The sequence below is a fragment of the Chiloscyllium punctatum genome, chromosome 2, assembly GCF_047496795.1.
Source record: "Chiloscyllium punctatum isolate Juve2018m chromosome 2, sChiPun1.3, whole genome shotgun sequence".
NCBI lineage: Eukaryota > Metazoa > Chordata > Chondrichthyes > Orectolobiformes > Hemiscylliidae > Chiloscyllium > Chiloscyllium punctatum.
The window spans coordinates 133,126,903-133,146,376 of NC_092740.1; the positions used below are offsets into that span (position 1 = coordinate 133,126,903).

The 19,474-nt window shown below is 40.8% G+C and overlaps 1 protein-coding gene across 2 annotated transcripts in view; it reads left to right on the top strand.

Annotated features, from left to right (window-relative positions):
* The window catches only part of LOC140489990 (ADAMTS-like protein 1), a 557,511-nt gene that overhangs the window by 297,012 nt on the left and 241,025 nt on the right, over positions 1 to 19,474 (top strand). For both annotated transcript variants that reach the window (XM_072589066.1, XM_072589067.1), the window contains one exon: positions 4,415 to 4,542. In XM_072589066.1, coding sequence (XP_072445167.1) covers positions 4,415 to 4,542 — 128 coding nt within the window. The remainder of the gene's footprint in view (positions 1 to 4,414; positions 4,543 to 19,474) is intronic.

Here is a 19,474-nt window from a genome sequence, read left to right on the forward strand (position 1 = left end):
TTTGCAGTTTATAGTATAATTGCTGTTAGAAAGACGCAGTGTCTCTTTAAATCAAAGACGTTTCTTTTTGACCGAATTAAAATAATTCAGGAGCAGCTGCATCAATGAGCTGTATTAGCACAGTTGAAGCATGAGAATGATGTGAATGTAGTGGGAGAAAGTGAGGGTGAATCAGTGCCCTGAGGCAATGGATTGTGAGGGAGCATCTTCTGATAACCACTGAGGCAGTTAATGACCATGACTGAAGACTGTATTGAGGGTAATTACGATTCACTAAAGCTTTGGAAATGGCCAGTGGGGAAAAGAATCATGTGGTGCGTGAATGCTTTTCTAAGTACAGAGTATGAAGTGTTGGCGTGTAGCTGCATATTTTTAACATGCCAAGATGGGAGATCACATTTCAGCTCTCTCTATTCATTGCATACCTTTCAGAATTAGAACCAAATTATCATTATACACATCAGGAGCACTAAACATCAACTTATTTTTCATCTGTTCTGAATAACAGTTTTTGGACAATTAGAGTAGTGAATTTAAAATACTGTAATTTGTCCTTTTATATATTGTACTACTTAAATATGAAATAAAAGACCAGTGAATGACTTCAGCATTTGAGAAATGTTCTTGTTCATTAATTCTGAAATAGCTTAAATACAATTCAAACAACACAATTTTGAAGAAAGCCGAGTCCCAAACAGAAGTAACATCTTCAGCATTGACCAGAGTCCCACATTGACCCATCCCCTGTGCCTCACCCACAGCCCTACAGTGACCACATCACACCCCCTTTTCCCAGCTGTACCCGGAGCCCCACACAACCTTACTACAAAGAACATACAAGTGAAAAAAAGGGTTCATTTCTCAACAAAGTTGATGAGCCTTTCTGCAATCCTAGAAATGCTGGCACATTACACGGGACAGGGTACCACTGCTGTTTGTGATTAAATTATGGATTGTTCTTGGACAACATTTTGAGTTTTTTTGGAGGAAAGAGTGGTGGAATAGGCTCTTTCTCTGTGCTTTAAAGTATCTTGAATTTCATGAACAACAATCAAGAAAACTGAAGTGTCTGTGTAGTCACAAAGGTATTCATTGAACAATGTGTCCAAATTTTGGAAATATTTCACTGCAGATTGATCCACACATTTTTCTTTGACAAAGGGTGAGTATCATTTTCACCGCTGATGATTCTGTCTCTGCTGAAAATAATTCCTGATTTGGCCAGAAGTGAATTGAAGGACTGAATGTGGATTACACAGTTGGGCAACCTCTGGAAAGCTATGTTTACCTCTACTGCCATGACCTGAAGGTATTTGCAGTAAATGTAGGATTGCTTAGCTGAAACCTATCTGTGCATGTTAAACTGTGTCCCCACTCCCTGGTGCTTTCCACACTAATATGTGGAGGTAAGTCAAATGTGACACAGACAAGCAAAGTTTTCATCTTGTAATCTTTAAAGTCATGGCTTAGGGGCTGTCTGAAGTACTCTGGACTCTGAAGTACTCAAATTCTCTTAGCTCCCAGTACTCTGCCAGTGTCCCATGAACTCAAAGCTATTCCATCCAAACCAATCTTTGAGGCACATATTTAACTCCTTGACTTCTTTTTTATTCATTCACAGGATGAGGGTGTCACTGACAAGGCCAGTATTTATTGCTCATCCCTAGTTATCCCAAAGGCAGTTATGAGACAGCCACATTGCAGTGAGTCTGGAGTCACATGTAGACCAGACCAAGTAAGGATGGCAATTTCCTCAACTTGAATAGCTCCCTGAACCAAGGTTAAGCCATAGTCAATTTGCTCATCCTTCCTGCAGTCTCCACTCCCATTCACACAGCTTGCAAGAATCTCAGTACCAGGGGCCAATTTTGACTGCTGAGTCCTCATACCCTGCTTTGCCTGCAGGTACACTCTCCTGTCTCAGATCACAGGCCAATTTTGAATTACCTAATTTGAAGAACATGACTGCTCTCGGCAGCAAAGTGACCAGTTAACCTCCCCTTCCCTGATGTAGTAGTGAACATGCCACAGACTCCAGGTCCTTATCTTGGATCTGAGGTTTCCGGAGCTTCAAGTATTTCCTACAGAGGTGTTTGTCCTGTGTTACATTGGTGTTCAGCAGTTTATCCATGTTGTAGCAATGACACAGCAACTAGCCTGCCATCACTATCTTATTTGAAATAACTTTTAAATAAAGCACACAAGACTTCCTGTTCTTTACAGTTCATTGTATTAGAGTCATAGAGCTGTACAGTATGGAAACAGACCTTTCGGTCCAACTCATCCATGCTGACCACATATCAAAAATTAATCTTGTCTCATTTATCAGCATTTGGCCCATATACCTCTAAACCCTTCCTATTCATGTATCCATCCTGATGCTTTTTATTTGTTGCAATTGTACCAGCCTCCACCACTTCCTCTGGAAGCACATTCCATCCACGCACTGGCCTCTGTGTAAAAACGTTGCCCCTTAGGTGTCTTTTAAATCTTTCCTCTCTCAATTTAAACAGATGCCCTCTAGATTTAGACTCCCCTGCCTTGGGAAAAAAAATCCTTGATTATTCATGCCCGTCATGATTTTATAAACTTCAGTCAGGTCACTCCTCAGTCTCTGATGCTCCAGGGAAAATATTCAGACTCTCCTTATAGCTCAAATACTTGAACCCTGGCAACATCCTTGTAAATCCTTTTTGAACCCTTACAAGTTTCACAACATCCTTCCTATAGCACGGATACAAGAATTGCAGACAGTATTCCAGAATTGGCCTCACCAATGTCCTGTATAGCAGCAACATGACCTCCCAAACCCTATACTCAATGCCTTGACCAATAAAGGCAAGTGTACCAAACGCCTTCTTCTCTATCCTGTCTACTTGCAAGTTCACTTTCAAGTGACTATGAACCTAAATTCCAAGGTCTCTTTGTTCAGCAACTTTCCCCAGGACCTTGCCATTAAGGTAATGTATAAGTCCTGTGTTGATTTACCTTTCCAAAATGCAGCATCTCACATTTATCTAAATTAACTCCATCTGCCACGTCTCGGCCTATTTGATCAAGGACCCATTGTAAACCTTCTTCACTGTTCACTGCACCACTAAAGCAGTGGACCTAGCAAATTAGTCCTTTTTTTTAATAGAAAAAAATCACCAGTATCAATGTCATACTTAAACAGTTACTTTTAAGTAAAGAAAGAAGAAAAACACTGGACCTGTAAGTGCAAAGTGAAGAGCTCGCTTTTACTTTTAAAAACTAAAAATATTCTCCAATCTTACTCACCAAGGCATTTCTTTCCATGCACTCCTGTCATGCTGCTATTTGTGATGTCATTCCGCACTGGTCTCACTGCACATCAATTTGTTGATCCACACCTTTTATCCTCTCCAACTCCCCTTTTTTCTCTGGAGCATGTACTTCTTGCAGTAAACCCCAGTTGAAGCACTATATTCTCCCTATACACCAAATTCACACTTTGAATCAGATTTCCAATTGTAGGCAATCAGTAATTCACTTGGCCTTCATCTCTTGACTGAGTTCCCTCATTGCTGTAGTCTCACACTAACCATATTCACACCCCATTTGAAATCTGGCTGAAGTACAAGGCCATAAAGGGAACTAAATCTGATGACCTCAAGTAATTTAAAAACTGTGCAAGAAGGTACACAGGTCAATGTTCATGTTAATTGTTGTTCCTATAGATGGCGCATTAATATCTAGGAGTATCCTGGAGATTCTGGAATAATATAATGGGTCCCACTAATGTGTAATCTACCACCTAACCTTGCAGGTTAGCACAATAGATGGAATCTGAGGCTTCAGTAACTTTATTGCGAAGTTGCAGAACAATTCCAATTCAAACATTAATACAACCGAGAGGATTATCCCCATCACTTCTCTACCTGCTGCACTGGAGAGCGGATGGAGTACGAGACAGAATGAATGATAGAGAGTGGAATGTGAACAAATAGAAGGCATTTTGAAATGAGGAAATAATCCAGCAATGACTCACATTTCAACAGTTGTGAGTTGATGCTACTTTTTAAAAAGTAACATTTCTTTCTGAAACATCAGGTAAATTTTTACGACTGCAAGTTAAATTGCCCTCATCAACGAATATAATTCCCAAGAAAATAATGACATGTAATATTGGAGCCTAATCTAATAAAAAAGATCAAAGTTTACACATTAAAAGGATTGAAGTTGAATATGAAAGGTTCACTTATCCTTAGATAAATAACCGCATATTATTCTTAATAATGTTTAATTTACCTTTGGGGCTAAAACCCCACAAACTAAACTACACTCAATCTTACTTAAAACAGAAGATGTCATTTCTGCTGATGCTGTAGACTTTTAAAACAATTGCTTTGAATGTATACGTGCATTTTCAGACAAAGATTAACTTGTGTTGCAGAGTTCACGGATAGCTCGGTCTGAGGAGGATGGAGACTCTCAGTGGGATGCCTGGGGTCCCTGGAGTGAGTGCTCAAGGACCTGTGCAGGGGGAGCATCATACTCTCTGCGACGATGCCTCAGCAGCCGGTAAACATTTTCCTCTACTTCATTGTCTGTTCTCTTATCTCGTGACCGTGATGTTAGTGTTGCAAGTGAAACACAGAGCAGGTGTAAAACTAGTTGCTCAGTCCCAACAGTATCCCATAGCCTCAACCACATGTAGTTTCACTACTGTGACTGCTTCAGTCAGGCCTGGGGCCTGTCATTGAGATTGTCAATTCTTCAATGAACAGGAAAGCATTTAAACCTCAATATTCACACTTTTGGATTCAAAGTGACCCCCCAATAGCTTTTTAAATGCAAACTGTTTATATCCTAAGTCAAACTTGCGGGGAGCAAATGCCCACATATTGGGAATAAATGGCAATGTCAGAAAGAAGAATTGGAAGTGGGTACTTGTACAATATGTTATTCACAGCATTGATCAAACAATAGTATGGCGCAGGAACAGGCTCTTCGGCCCACTAAGTCAGCTCCTTTATATGATGATTTTCTAAACTAAAAAACTTTTGCCTTTATGCAGTTTCTATCCCTCCATTCCATGCCTATTCATATGCCTGTCAAGATGCCTCTAAACACTGCTATTGTTTCCACTTGTACCACCTCCTTTGGGGGTGTATTCCAGGCATTTGCCACCCTCTGTATAAAAAAAACCTTGCCTTTTACATCTCCTTTAAACTTACCCTCTTTTAACTTAAACCTATGCCCCCTAGTAATTGACATTTCTACCCTAGGATGAACACTAATGCTGTCCATACTTTGCCTCTTGTAATTTTATATACTTCTACCAGGTCTGCCCTCATCCTTCAAAATTCAAGTGCAAACAAACCAAGTTTGTCCAATGTCTCCTCATAGCTAATACCCTCCAAACCAGGCAACACCCTGATACTGTTTCTGTACCCTCTCCAAAGCCTCCACATCCTTCTTGTAGTGTGGTAACCAGAACTGTACACAATATCCCAAATGTGGCCAAACTGAAGTTGACTAAAGCAACACATTATTTAGGCAGAAAGACAGGAGGTGTTCCTTTGCATTGAGAGATGTTGGGAAATTTATTGTGCTGACATAGGGCAAATATATTTGAAATGCAGTATTCTGACATAAGTAAACTGTTGGGTATTGAATGTGCTATAATGCGTGATTTCTGTTTATGTCTTTGCATTATTGGATGTGTTTGAAGTCTGTATTGACTGTCCATTTCTGATCTTTGATACATGCAATTCCTTGCAGGTAGGGTTTGTAGAGTAGAGTAGCTTTTATTTGTCATTTCTACCAGATACAACTGATACAGTAAAAACAAGACAGCATTCCTCCAAGACCGAGGGTGCTACATGGACAGCACAAACTACACAATCATACATGGCATTAAGTGCATAAGAAGTGCAAAACATGCAAGTTACATTGTAATAGAAGAATGATAAATAATAGACATTTTTCTATCAGCAATTCAAAGTCGTGGAAAGAATTTCAGATGGAAAAAAGTCTGATCATACAGTGTTAAGGAGCCTGATGGCTTGGGGGAAGAAACTGATGCACAGTCTGGCTGTGAGAGACCGAAAGCTCCGGTATCTCAGCAGGAGGGAGAAGAGTTTGAGTGAGGGATGTGTGGGGTCTTGCACAATGCTCTTCACCTTTTGGATGCAGCTTGTGTTGTAACTGTCTGTCAAGGTAGGAAGAAAGACCCCGATGATCTTTTCAGTTGTCCTCACTATCCGTTGTAGGGTCTTATGATCCAAGATGGTGTGTTTCCTGAACCAGACAGTGATGCAACAGCTCAGGGTACTCTCAATGAACCCTCTGTAGAATGTGGTGAGGATGAAGTGGAGTGGTGGGGGGTGGGAGTGAGGATGGCTTTCCTCAGCCTGCACAGTAAGAAGAGAATAGATTAAATTATTTCCACAAAGGAGGCAGAATTAAGGATTACAAACCAAAAGAACTGTGAATACTGGAAATCTGAAATAAAACAAAATTTGCTGGAAAAACCTCAGCAGGTCTGGCAGCATCTATGGAGAGAGATCAGAATTAACATTACTGGTCCAGCGACCCTTCTTCAAAACTGATGGGAGCCAGGAAAAGGATGGTTTTTGTGCAGACAATGAGGTGGAGGTGGGGCAAGAGTAAATGATAGGTGGAGATAGAGCTCAAAGACAGAGAGAAAAAGCTGTTGGATAGCCAAAGGAGTGGTTAAAGATCAGTTTAGGGGAATGAGTAGCTGTTAATGGGGATAATTAGTGGCTGAGAATGGGGCAGGGGGAGTGTATGGCAGCAGATCGTGTAAAGACAAGGCCTGGGTGTGTTTTAATGGGGGGAAATATGGGGAAAGGTGCTCAAGATTGTTTATGTTTTTAAAGGTCGTGAGGATTCTGTTAAAATTAATAGCCTAAACTGCAATTTCTTTCATGTTATAAAGTTACTCAGATAACTTCAAAATGTGCATTGTGTATTTATTAATAAGGATCATATACAATTATGTACGTATCTTATTGTTGGTGAAAATTGCTTCCAAATGTATAATTATTAAGACGTATCAGCTTCCACTGGACTCCAGCTTGCCCTGTGCATAATGCCAGCAGTCCCCTCCCCAGAGTCAATGGTAAATCCCTCCTTCCAGTTAACTATGTGATTTTTGCTGTTGGTAATTAATAATAATTAAAATCCCTGTTTCTGGACTGGCAGTTTAAGTGAGCCAGAGAATTTGCAACTTCGCAGCAGTGGTGACTTTACCAATATGGTCAATTAGTAGCTCCCATTTATTGTTAATCACAGCCAACTTTATGACAACCTCTTCAGTCCTATCCTCTGCACCAAACACCATCTGATACTCGTTTCATCACACATGCTGACACCCTTTCCCTGCACCTCCCCCCCCCCCCCAACCCTGTCTCATATTGTTCACTAATTTTGTGTTTGAGCTTTTGTTGTGGGATGTATATTTTGTTGTCTAATCTGCTTTATTTGTTTGTGCTTGTCTGCATCTTGTCTGTGTATGTCATAATTTATGTCGACGAGCAGGTTTGTATGTTCAGAGTGGAATCCAACATCTGATGTCTGTCTTCATTTGTACTAGTTTAATTTGTTATTGTGTCAGCATGGTTAATGTTGTGATGATATATTAGTTGTAAAAAAAAAGTTGATTCCTTTGTCTGAAGTACTATTTACTTCAGTAGAATCTCTGTAATTACTGAGATGAATTCCTTTCAGTACAATTATTTGTTTTTGTCTGCTTTTTAAATGCCTGTGTCTGCTGGTGTCTCCAATGCTGGATTTTTAACTTTTGATAAGAAAATAACACAAAAACAGAGATAGAATTGGAAGAGGAAATTCTCCCTGTGTCTGCGTGGGTTTCCTCTGGGTACTCTGGTTTCCTCCCACAATCCAAAGATATGCAGGTTAGGTGAATTGGCCACGCTAAATTGCCTGTAGAGTTCAGGGATGTGCAGGCTAGGTGCATTAGTCAGGGGTAAATGTAGAGTAATAGGGTAGGGGAATGGGTCAGGGTGGGTTACTGTTTGGAGGGTTGATGTGGACTTACTGGGCCGAAGGGCCTGTTTCCACGCTGTAGGGACTTAATGAAATTCAAAAGGTGAAGTAAACCGTGAGAGGGTGGATTTAGAGATGGGCTAGAAGAAAAAGCTATATTAGTGACTTTTGAAAAGATTAGGAGCTCAGGTTGAAGATAAGTCAGTACATTAGCTTGCTGAGCTTGAAGGTTTGTTTTCAGACATTTCATCACCATACTAGGTAACTTCATCGGTGAGAATCTCTGGTGAAGTACTGGTGGTATGTCCTGCCTTTCTATTTATAAGTTTTGGTTTCTTAAGGTGGGTGATGTTGTTTCCTTTTTCAAGGGATGTTAGATAGGATCTAAATTAATGTGTTTATTGGTGGAGTTCTGGTTAGAATGCCATGCCTCTAAGAATTCTTGTGCATGTTTTGTTTCACCTGTCCTCGGATGTGTGTGTTTTCCCAGTCAAAGTGCTGTCCTTCCTATCTACCTTCCCTTGAGAAAAAGAACTGGGAATGACATCACCCACCTTAAGAAACCAAGACCTATAAATAGAGAGGTGGGACATAGCACCAGCACTTCGCTGGAGGCACGCGCTGATGATGTTACCTAGTATAGTGACGGAACATCTGAAATCAAACCTTCAAGCTCAGCAAGCTAACTTACAGAAAAAGCTATATTGAAGGTGAAAGGCAAAGGGAGAGGGACAATTCAACTTAAAAAAAGATAATATAAATATATCAACGTGAAAGGGGACAAATAAAATAAATAGAATAAATAGAAAAATGTTAGCACATAGTTATTATAAAAGAAATGGAAATGTTCAAAAAGGAGAAGGAACCAGGACTATGCAAAAGGAAATGGAAAGATTAAAAGTGCATTTTATATCAATGATTTGGATGGAGGAATGAAGTATATTATATCTGAGTTTATGAATGACCTAATGTAAAATGGAAATGTGAGTTATGAGAAGGGTGAAAAGAGGCTTCAAAATGACTTGGACAGGCTTAGTAGTTGGGCAAAAACATGGCAGATTGAATGTAATGTGGAAAAATATAGAATTATCCACTCGGTAGGAGAAACAGAAATGCTGAGGATTTCTGAAATGTTAATGTGTAAAGAGGCCTGGGTTTTTCTTGTTCATGAGCAAACAAATACAAAGGCAAATGGTAAGTTGGCCTTTATTGCAGAACAAAATGAGAAAAGGTATGTAGGAGCCTCAATAAATGCACATTTGAAGTAGAGCTTTGGTTCCCTTCCTAGGAAACCATATATGTGCCATAGAGGGAATGTGACAAATATCCACCAGACTGATTCCTCACTTGGCAGGATTATGATCCAATGGTCCTCTGTTGTTCTAGGGTTTAGAAGAATGAGAGCTGGTCTGATTGAAACATGCAGAATTTGTACTGGGCTTGACAAGTTTGGAGCATGTTCAACTTTAAAGATGATCGAAGTGCAAGTTATTGTTTATCCTTCCAAGTTTGAATGACACTAATGATTAAATTCAATATATCTGTTTGGAGAGAGTTCTTCCACTCTACTTAAATTGCTGATGTGAATTGAGTCTGTGAGACATTTTCTGATGTGTATATGTCTGTGGTACTTGCACAAGAAGTTTAAACATCAGACTGCTGATCTTGCCTTGCCTAAAATACTCTTTGATTCCAATGACCACAGGACCAGACATTCAGAATCATGCAGAATTAGCTTATACTTACATTGGTTTTTGTACAGATTTATGAAGAGTTTTTCATAATAACAGTTGTAAAGCTTGCTCAGGGGTTTAAGTATAATAAATCAACAGAAGGATCATATCAGTATTCATCACCATCTGTCTGACCGCCCCCACCTACCATCCTCACCAGGACCATAGAAAGGACTCCACTTGCCATCATGGACAATGCTTGAAAGGAATTAGCTGAAGACTGTTGGAGGCATTGTTCAAAATATTCCAGAAGACGATGGATTCTGGGAAGTTTCCAATGAATTATAAAACTAACTGTTCATGTGACATCACCTTGTTTAGGATGGGAAGAAGAGAGAAAGCAGGGCAGTTAGTCTGTTATTGGAAAAGTGTGAGCATCCATTATTAAGTACAAAATTGGACATTTAGAAAAGCTAATATAATCAAGCATAATCAACATGTTTTTGTGAAAGCAAAATCACGTTTGACATGTTTTCTCGAGCTCTTTGAGAATATAACTGAGGTTGATGAAGGGGAGCTGGTTAATGTAGTGTATTTGGATTTCCAGAAGGCATTTAATAAGGTCCAAACTTTGACAGTACCAAATTAGATGGGAGGGCATGTTGTGATGAGAGATAAGGAAACTGTAATGGAATATAAATAGGTTGAGTGGGTGGGCAAAACATGGTAGATGGAGTTTCAGGTTGGAAAGTGTGAGGTCATGCATTTTGGTAGGAAGAGTCAAAAGGCAAACACATAGTTAAATAATGAGACAATCTAGGTGTTCTTGTGTGTGAAACACAAAAAAGTTAGCATGTAGGTATAGCATGTCATTAAGAAGGCAGATGGAGTTTTGGCCTTTATTGCTAGGAGTTTAGTGTTTCAAAATAGGGAAGTCCTGTTTGGACTTTACAGGATGCTTGGTGAGGCAATACTTATAGCGCTGTAATGAAGTAAAGAACTACAGATGCTGAAGAATCTAAAACCACAACAGAAACTGCTGGCGAAACCCAACAGGCCTGGCAGCATCTGTGGGAAGAAAGCAGAATTAATGTTTCAGGTCCATATCAGATGAAGATTCACTGGACCCGAAGTGTTAATGTTACTGCTGTTACTATGGTAAAAACAATGACTGCAGATGCTGAAAATCAAATACTGGATTAGTGGTGCTGGAAGAGCACAGCAGTTCATGCAGCATCCAACGAGCAGCGAAATCGACGTTTCGGGCAAAAGCCCTTCATCAGGAATAAAGGCAGTGAGCCTCAACCAAATCATCCACCGACATTTCCGCCACCTCCAAAAAGACCCCACCACCAGGGATATATTTCCCTCCCCACCCCTTTCCGCCTTCCGCAAAGACCGTTCCCTCCGTGACTACCTGGTCAGGTCCACACCCCCCTACGACCCACCCTCCCATTCTGGCACTTTCCCCTGCCACCGCAGGAACTGTAAAACCTGTGCCCACACCTCCTCCCTCACCTCTATCCAAGGCCCTAAAGGAGCCTTCCACATCCATCAAAGTTTCACCTGCACATCCACCAATATCATTTATTGTATCCATTGCTCCCGATGTGGTCTCCTCTACATTGGGGAGACTGGGCGCCTCCTAGCAGAGCGCTTTAGGGAACATCTCCGAGACACCCGCACCAATCAACCAAACCGCCCCATGGCCCAACATTTCAACTCCCCCTCCCACTCTGCCGAGGACATGGAGGTCCTGGGCCTCCTTCACTGCCGCTCCCTCACCACCAGACGCCTGGAGGAAGAACGCCTCATCTTCCGCCTTGGAACACTTCAACCCCAGGGCATCAATGTGGACTTCAACAGCTTCCTCATTTCCCCTTCCCCCACCTCATCCTAGTTTCAAACTTCCAGCTCAGTTACTGTCTCCTTGACTTGTCCGACCTGCCTATCTTCTTTTCTACCTATCCACTCCACCCTCTCCTCCTTGACCTATCACCTTCATCCCCTCCCCCACTCACCCATTGTACTCTATACTACTCTCTCCCCACCCCCACCCTCCTCTAGCTTATCTCTCCATGCTTCAGGCTCACTGCCTTTATTCCTGATGAAGGGCTTTTGCCCGAAACGTCGATTTTGCTGCTCGTTGGATGCTGCCTGAACTGCTGTGCTCTTCCAGCACCACTAATCCACTGCTGTTACTATGTCTGCCTGAGGTCTGGAATCCCAGGCTGCAGATCAGTGCTGGTGGTAGGGAGAGTGTGGGTAATGGGATCTGCAGCCAGATTAGGGGATTTGCTGTCAGCGGGGACTCCCTTCCAGATACTGCATCCCTTGATCAGACACCATGCCTAATAATGTGTCAACACCCATTCCCTATCCTAAAAACCTATAAGCAACCTCAATAAGATTTACCTCTGAAGCACGCTGCATGACGATTCCCTTGCCTACTAGTGGTGCCAGATAAAAGCCTAGTGATGGTTTGGAATGCCATCAATAGCCTTCCATTAGTCAGCAGGGAAGGTAGTGGGATCTAACAGGCAATTCTCCTGCCCAATTATCCACCCCGCCACCAAATTCTCCATGGCAGAGGACTTTAAATTTCAGACAACATGTCAGGACCATTACCTATGTGAGATCATGTTCAGACTGTGCTTTTCTAATTGATATTAAAGTTCAAAGTAAAACTTTGACCAACTTCTTGTCCATTATTGGACACAATCATTCGATACAATCGCTGACTTTCTGTGACAAAATCAGCCAGTACCAGAAAAATCAACCAGAATATTAACAAGAGATTCTCAAATTCTTACCAGTGTTTGCAGATTATGGCAGTTATTCTGAACATTTATGATTTGACCCAGCATTTTCAGTAGCTTCATAAACAAGTTCTGTTTTATTCCCATCAGATCTGGGATTTGAACCAACATTTTAGATTTTTGATACAAATTATAAATCACTGACCTCTGTAATAATTCAGAAAAATTTGGTACAAGTTTGTCCACATGATTTCAAGTGGACCCAAGGATGATCAGAATGGAAATCAGAATTATTGTGCTGATGCAGCAGAGGGAGCTTCTCTGAGAATGTGAATCATGTTGAATTCTGATTGTGATACAGGAACTGAAATATTTCCTTTAAATCAGGAATGACTGTTGACAGTGGATAGATGGCTACAAATTAACAGCCCTTATTTTGAGCACAACCATATAAAGACAGCATGGAGCTGACTACTTAATATAACTTTCTTGTGCTTTTACCTCTTGTCCACGTCCTGATCATGATCAGTTGCACTGACCTCAGCAACAGCCTGTGAAAGTAAACAGTGAGTTTATATGGCTAGATCTCAGAAACGGGTGGCTGTTTCCAAGTGTTAGGAGAGAAACTGGCCATTGCAGGTCTCATATTCTAAGTGAGCTTCAGTGTACACAAACTGAGGTTTAGTAACTATATAGAAACCCGATTAGAAGTGTAACAAATTGGAGCACAGGAAATGTGGAAGTAAAACTTCAGATTTTAAATGAATCTTCAAATTATGTTAGTTAGGCATCTAGTCCTACTCAATGCCCTGATACTGTGAAGAAACATCAATTAATCCATCGTTGATAATTCAATTGATATCACACTGCTCCACAGACTTCTGCAGATGGATTTGGAGTATGTCCCAGTGATGAAATGAGGTTTGATATAAAGAATATTCAGTTACAGTCCTGTGGCTCAGTATGTCCCAATGCCCATTGCCATGGTCATCTTTGGTGAAAGTTGCCCTGGATTTAGCAAGAGTAAAAACAAACTGTCTCCTCCAACACAACAATGTTTATCTTCGAGATGAGCTTCAAGGTGTTGGTCCTCAGAAAAAAAAAGAGGTGGGCTTAAGCACACCTCTGGGCATTTTTGTTTGGAGGCAAACATATTTGTTGGTGAAGTTGACAGTCTGTGTGGCTACCCTTCTTCCAGGAGTGATGAGGGGAACTCCGAATTACACCAAGTTGCAGTTCTGCTACATTTGAGGTGTGACCCTCCAGCAAAACTTGATATTGACCAATAGGAGATAGCTAGCATGAGCCATCAAGAACAGTGATGAAACTGATGGGTAAAAGAACAAGCTGATTTCCTCTACCTGAACAATTCGACGTCCCATATAATCCGATGCACCTTGAGTGCAAGGAGTCATGTCAAAGACCCTTGTAGCCCAAGGCTGACAAGAATATTGTGCTGCCAATATTGGTTACCTCACAGCCTTTCATGGATTGCCAGATATCTTTTAATGCTTTCAACCCCATAGGCATTCTCAACTTATTTACTTCCATTGTAGTGTTAATCATGTCAAGAACAACCAGAATCCCCAGACTTTGAAAAGTGTGATTGAGGACATAGACAGCTCAATCTAGTGATAATAAAGGATTTTGATTTGATTTGAGTGGATTTATTTATTGTCACATGTACCTAAGTATGGTGAAAAGCTTTGTCAGTGAGTAGTACAGGCAAATCATAGTAGCAAGGGCATATAGATCATAGGGTGAAAGAAAAAACTTTCACAGTAGGGCATTGGGGTTACATTGTGCAGGTTGGCCAATCCCTACAAAATTGAGAGCTGGGTGAGAGAAGAGATATTGATCAATCATACACCTCAGCAAGATGGTCTCAGAAAATTTGGTGAGTGATGGTTGACATCACCCTTCTTGTGTCAATTAAGCATAATGCTACTATCTTGCCAAATTTAAGCCACATTGCAGGGCATTGCTCTGTATCCATTGCTCTATAATAAATCCATGCCTCTTTCTGAAGGAACCTCGCCCCATGATAGCTAATGGTGAGAGACCAAACTATTTTAGTGTGTGGTGTGAAGGGAAGGCCATTGCAGAGGATAGAATCTGATGCCTGATGACGGTGGGGGCTGTGCTTGTTGAGGGAGTCGCCTTTGAAATTCCTAGCCCTGTCATAATTCCAAAGCTACTTTAAAGCATCCCTCAGGCAGGATTGGCAGCAAGAATTGGATCGATCCTTGCTGTGCAGTAGTCGGTTCCACCTAACTCTTCAGCTTGAAATCTCCATACTTGTCCACATCAATAGGGACCTCCCTGATGTTAGGCGAAAGTGAGGACTGCAGATGCTGGAGATCAGTCAAGATTAGAATGCTGCTGGAAAAGCACAGCAGGTCAGGCAGCATCCTGATGTTAGCCTCTTTCCTGGTCTTGAGAGTCCAATCTTCACCCTGATCTGAATAATGTGATCCACACGTTAAAGCAAGGCAGGAGAGATTTATCACGAGAGGCCCTGATCCTCCTCAACTCCATCTGAACGTCCCTTATGCTTCAGCTTGACAGTCCTTCAGCTGCTTTATCCCTAGTTGAATAATGCAATTAAACAAATTCATCAGCTCCGAGATACAAAAGTGAGGAGATCCTCTCCTTTGACTTACATGTACTCATAAAACCTCTGCTGTAACTGTGTCAGGTTATTGCTGTTCCCTCAAAACCATTGTCAGTACCTCAGAGATCTGAAATGGATTAATTTAACATCTACACCTGTTCGCAGTATTTCCTCCTGGCCTTTTCGCACAGATGCTCCAATGTGAACATTGCCAGCCAACTCATGTTGAATCCCTGGAACACTATAATTAAATATGCTTCCTCAATCCAGTATTCAAGTGCAAGATTATTGAGTATTTCTGGTCTTCCCCAAATATATCCATCCTCCAACTCATCAGCAAGTAGAACACCAATAAGGAGTACCACTTCCATTCGCCATAGCAACAAAGGAATGTATGTCGGAAGTCTCTGCCTGAGCTTGGTCTAAAGGTTTGATATCCCATGTCAATGCCTGAGTCTTAAACGATACCAGAGTAGCATCAGCATCATTCATGGGATTGCCAATTTCAAGTATTCCCTTAGCTGCTCCACCTCAACCAGGTGCATTTCAACCTCATCTGTCACCACGTGAAGCAACTGTCAACTATTCCCAGGAATGTAATGGGAGGTTTAAGCACACAGGCGCCCAGAATGTCATGAAGTAGGGATTCCTTATTCCACAGATATCAGTTCTTTCCAAGCATGACTTGGTATTTACTTGGAATTAAGTATGTTATTCACAACTAGTACAGGAAATCTTGTCTTTGTTGCTCCCTCTCTCTATGAGGTCTCTTTCTGACATGACGCACTTTTCCTCCAGAAAGCATCTCCTTGATTAAGCAGATTACTGCTTTCACCCTGCTTCCTGCACTTTGCTAGATTACATAGGATATACTGCACAGAAACAGGCATTTAGCCTAACCATTGTGTCTCATTGATAATGCACCAGTTCAGCCTAATCTTTCCTCTTCAAAATCTCCTATTGTAACTCCTTGGTCCCATTTCCCTCATGTGCTCGTCCAGTGTTTCCCCAGAGCAGCATCCATGCTATTCCCTATTTCCAATGGCAATTCATTCTATGTTCTCACCATTCTTTGTCCAAATAAGTTTCTTTTAAATTCCCTTTTTTGGATTTCCTGGTGACAATGTTGTTTCAATTGTCTTCCTACAAGAGGACTTGATGGGATGCATCCTGAAATTTTAACGAAACTGTTACAGAGATAGAAGATGCACTGATAGTAATGTTCCAAGAATTCTTAGGTTCCAGAAAACTCCTAAAGGATTGGAAACTGCCAATGTATCAAATTTAATTAAAAGAAAATGAGACAAAGATAAAAACAGCTAACTATAGACCAGTTAATTTAACATCTGTTCTCGGAGTTCAGTTAGCTCAGTTGGTTGGTCAGCTGGTTTTCAATGCAAAGTGTCATCAATGCTATGGGTTAAATTCCCACACCAGCTGAAGTTATCATGAGTACACTCCTTCTCAACCTCTCCGCTCACCTGAGGTGTGGTTACCTTTGGTTTAAAGACCACCAGTCATCTCTCTCTAATAAAAGAGCAGTCCCTATGGTCCTCTGAAACTATGGTCACTTTACCCTTTATTGAGAAAATATAAGAGTTTAATGGAAGCAGTACATTTAGAAATAAGGTATATGTTTGAGCAGCGTCATTGTAGTTTGAAAAAGGGGAAATCATTCCAAACACATTTATCTGAATTCTGTGAGAAGCTAACAAACCAAGTAGATAAAGGGGAAATGGTGATTATAATGTATTTGAATTTTCAGAAGGTATTGATAATCTACTACACTGTAGGAATATAATGTAAGAAAATGTGTGGTTATGAACTTTGACAAGGAGAATAGAGAACCTTAATTTTTTGAGGACTGCAGAAAGCTAAAGAACAGAAGAATTTGGGATTTCTCATTCATGAATCTCAGAATGTTAGCATCCAGATCAGCAGCTGATAAGGAAGCAAATGGGCTGTTGCTCTTTATTTCAAAGGGAATGAAGTATAAAAATAAGGAAGCTTTACTAAAGCTATACAAGTCACTAGTCATATCCCAGTTGGAATACTGTGAACAGTTTTTGACCTCTTGTTTAAGGAAAGTGATAATGGCATTGGAGGCAGTCCAGCCAAGGTTCACTAAATTGGTCTTGGGTTTTGAGGGTCTGTCTGATGAGGAGACGTTGGGCAGATGGGGCCTGCACTCGGTGGAGTTGAGAATGAGAGATGACCTCATTGAAACTTATAAAATTCTTAGGAGGTTTGAGAGGGTAAACGTGGAGAGGTTGTTATCCCTTTTTAGACAGATTAGAACCAGTGGCATAATCTCAGAGTGAGGGATCGCCCATTTAAGATGGAGATGAAGCAGAATTTCTTCTGCAAGAGTGCTGAATTGATGGAATTTCTTTACCACAAAGGGCTATAGAGGCTGTGACAGACAAATTCTTAATCAATAAGGGAATCCAGGATTATGGGGAAAAGCCAGGAAAGTAGAATTGTGGATTATCAGATTGACCATAATTGTATTGATTGGCAGAGAAGACTCAATGACCTACTTCTGCTCTGACATCAAAAGGTCTTGAACCTTTCAGTCTGTGTCCAATATGTCAAAACCTTTTCATAATTTAAGACCTCTTCTACATCACCCATCTTTTATTTTAAGAGAAAGGAATCCCAGTTTTGTCAATACTTTCTGGTATGTATGTGCATATATTTCTAGCAGAAATCTTCCTTGTAAATCTTCTCTGCTCCCTCTCCAGTGCCTCTATCCTCTCATACTATAGCAAATATTTTATACTGTATGTGTCATCTAAAGAAGGTGCCATAGTGGCTTAACATCCATTGCTTAAAACTGAGTTTATACTCGTTCAATTTTACACAATTAATTAATTCACTTCAGTATTATTTCCAAATGTGATCTGTTCTAATAGCTCATGAACATGTTCACAATGTTCTTTTTCAAAGCCAAAAGAAGACTGCATTAAAGAAGGGAAAATGTTTATGTTATGCAGCCTCTTGTTTCATTGGTTTCCTCTTGATTATAGGCTGTTTTTCTTTGCTCTGAAATCTTCCAGCTGCTATATGCTGTTTTAAGGTTGGTGATAAATTCATACAGTGCTTCATTCAGACAAAGATCTAATTCATTCCTTTGTTTTTCCATTATTTCTTGAGGCGATGGTATTGAATTGGAAATGATGACTAACTGTTAATGCCATCCAGGTCACTGATACATCCAAAATGAGTTGTTGCTGAGGCCCCAACACAACATTATGAATGTTAATGACATTATTTGTTTACATCAAAAGATAGACCTAAGGCATAGACCCCTTCCTTCTTTGGTTCTCACAGATATGTAATGACAGAACAGGAAGACAAAGCATGTGTGTATGTTCCATGTAAGAGGTTACTTCTCTTCTGCTAGAGTCGATAAAACCAAAATATTATAGATGCTGGAGAACTTGAAAAAAAAAAGGTATTGGAGAAACTCAGCAAGTCTGGCAGGATCTGTATAGATGGAAACAGTGCTGGAGTGGGACATGGACCCTGAGCTTCTGGCTCAGTGTCTAGAAACCCAATTATTCAAGCTAGAATTAATAGTCGTACGGGCAACTGTGGGATAATAATAGAGACAACCTGGATTTCAGTACAGGAAAATTATGCTTCACAAAGTTGATGGATTATTTCTGAAGAGGTAACAGTAAGTGTTGATGAGGGTAATGGTATGGATGGGTATGTGGACTATCAGAAGGCATGTGAGACTGTGCTATGCAACAGACATCATCTTCCGCCTCGAAACACTTCAACCCCAGGGCATCAATGTGGCCTTCAACAATTTCCTCATATTTCCTTCCCCCACCTCACCCCAGTTCCAAACTTCCAGCTCAGCACTGTCCTACCTGCCTATCTTCTCTTCCATCTATCCACTCCACCCTCCTCTTTGACCTATCACTTTCATCCCACTCTCATCCACCCATTGTACTCTTTGCTACCTTCTCCCACCCTCCTCCCTGACCTATCACCTTCATCCCCACCCCCACTCACCTATTGTACTCTATGCTACTTTCCCCCCACCCCCACCCTTCTCTCATTTATCTCTCCACCCTTCAGGCACTCTGCCTCTATTCCTGATGCATGGCTTTTGCCTGAAACGTCGATTTTCCTGCTCCTTGGATGCTGCCTGAACTGCTGTGCTTTTCCAGCACCACTCTAATCCAGAATCTGGTTTCCAGCATCTGCCGTCATTGTTTTTACCCAACAGACATGTAAACAAAGTTGCAGCTCATGGAGTAAAACTTGAATAAAATTTTTGTTAAGAGGAAATAGAATAATAGTTCATGTATATTTGTCAAACTGCTTAAGGGATTGTCGTGGAGTGCCCCAGAAGTTGGTGTTCTGAACATTGCTTTACCTGATAAGCATAAATGATGTATAGATTTATTTTGCTGATT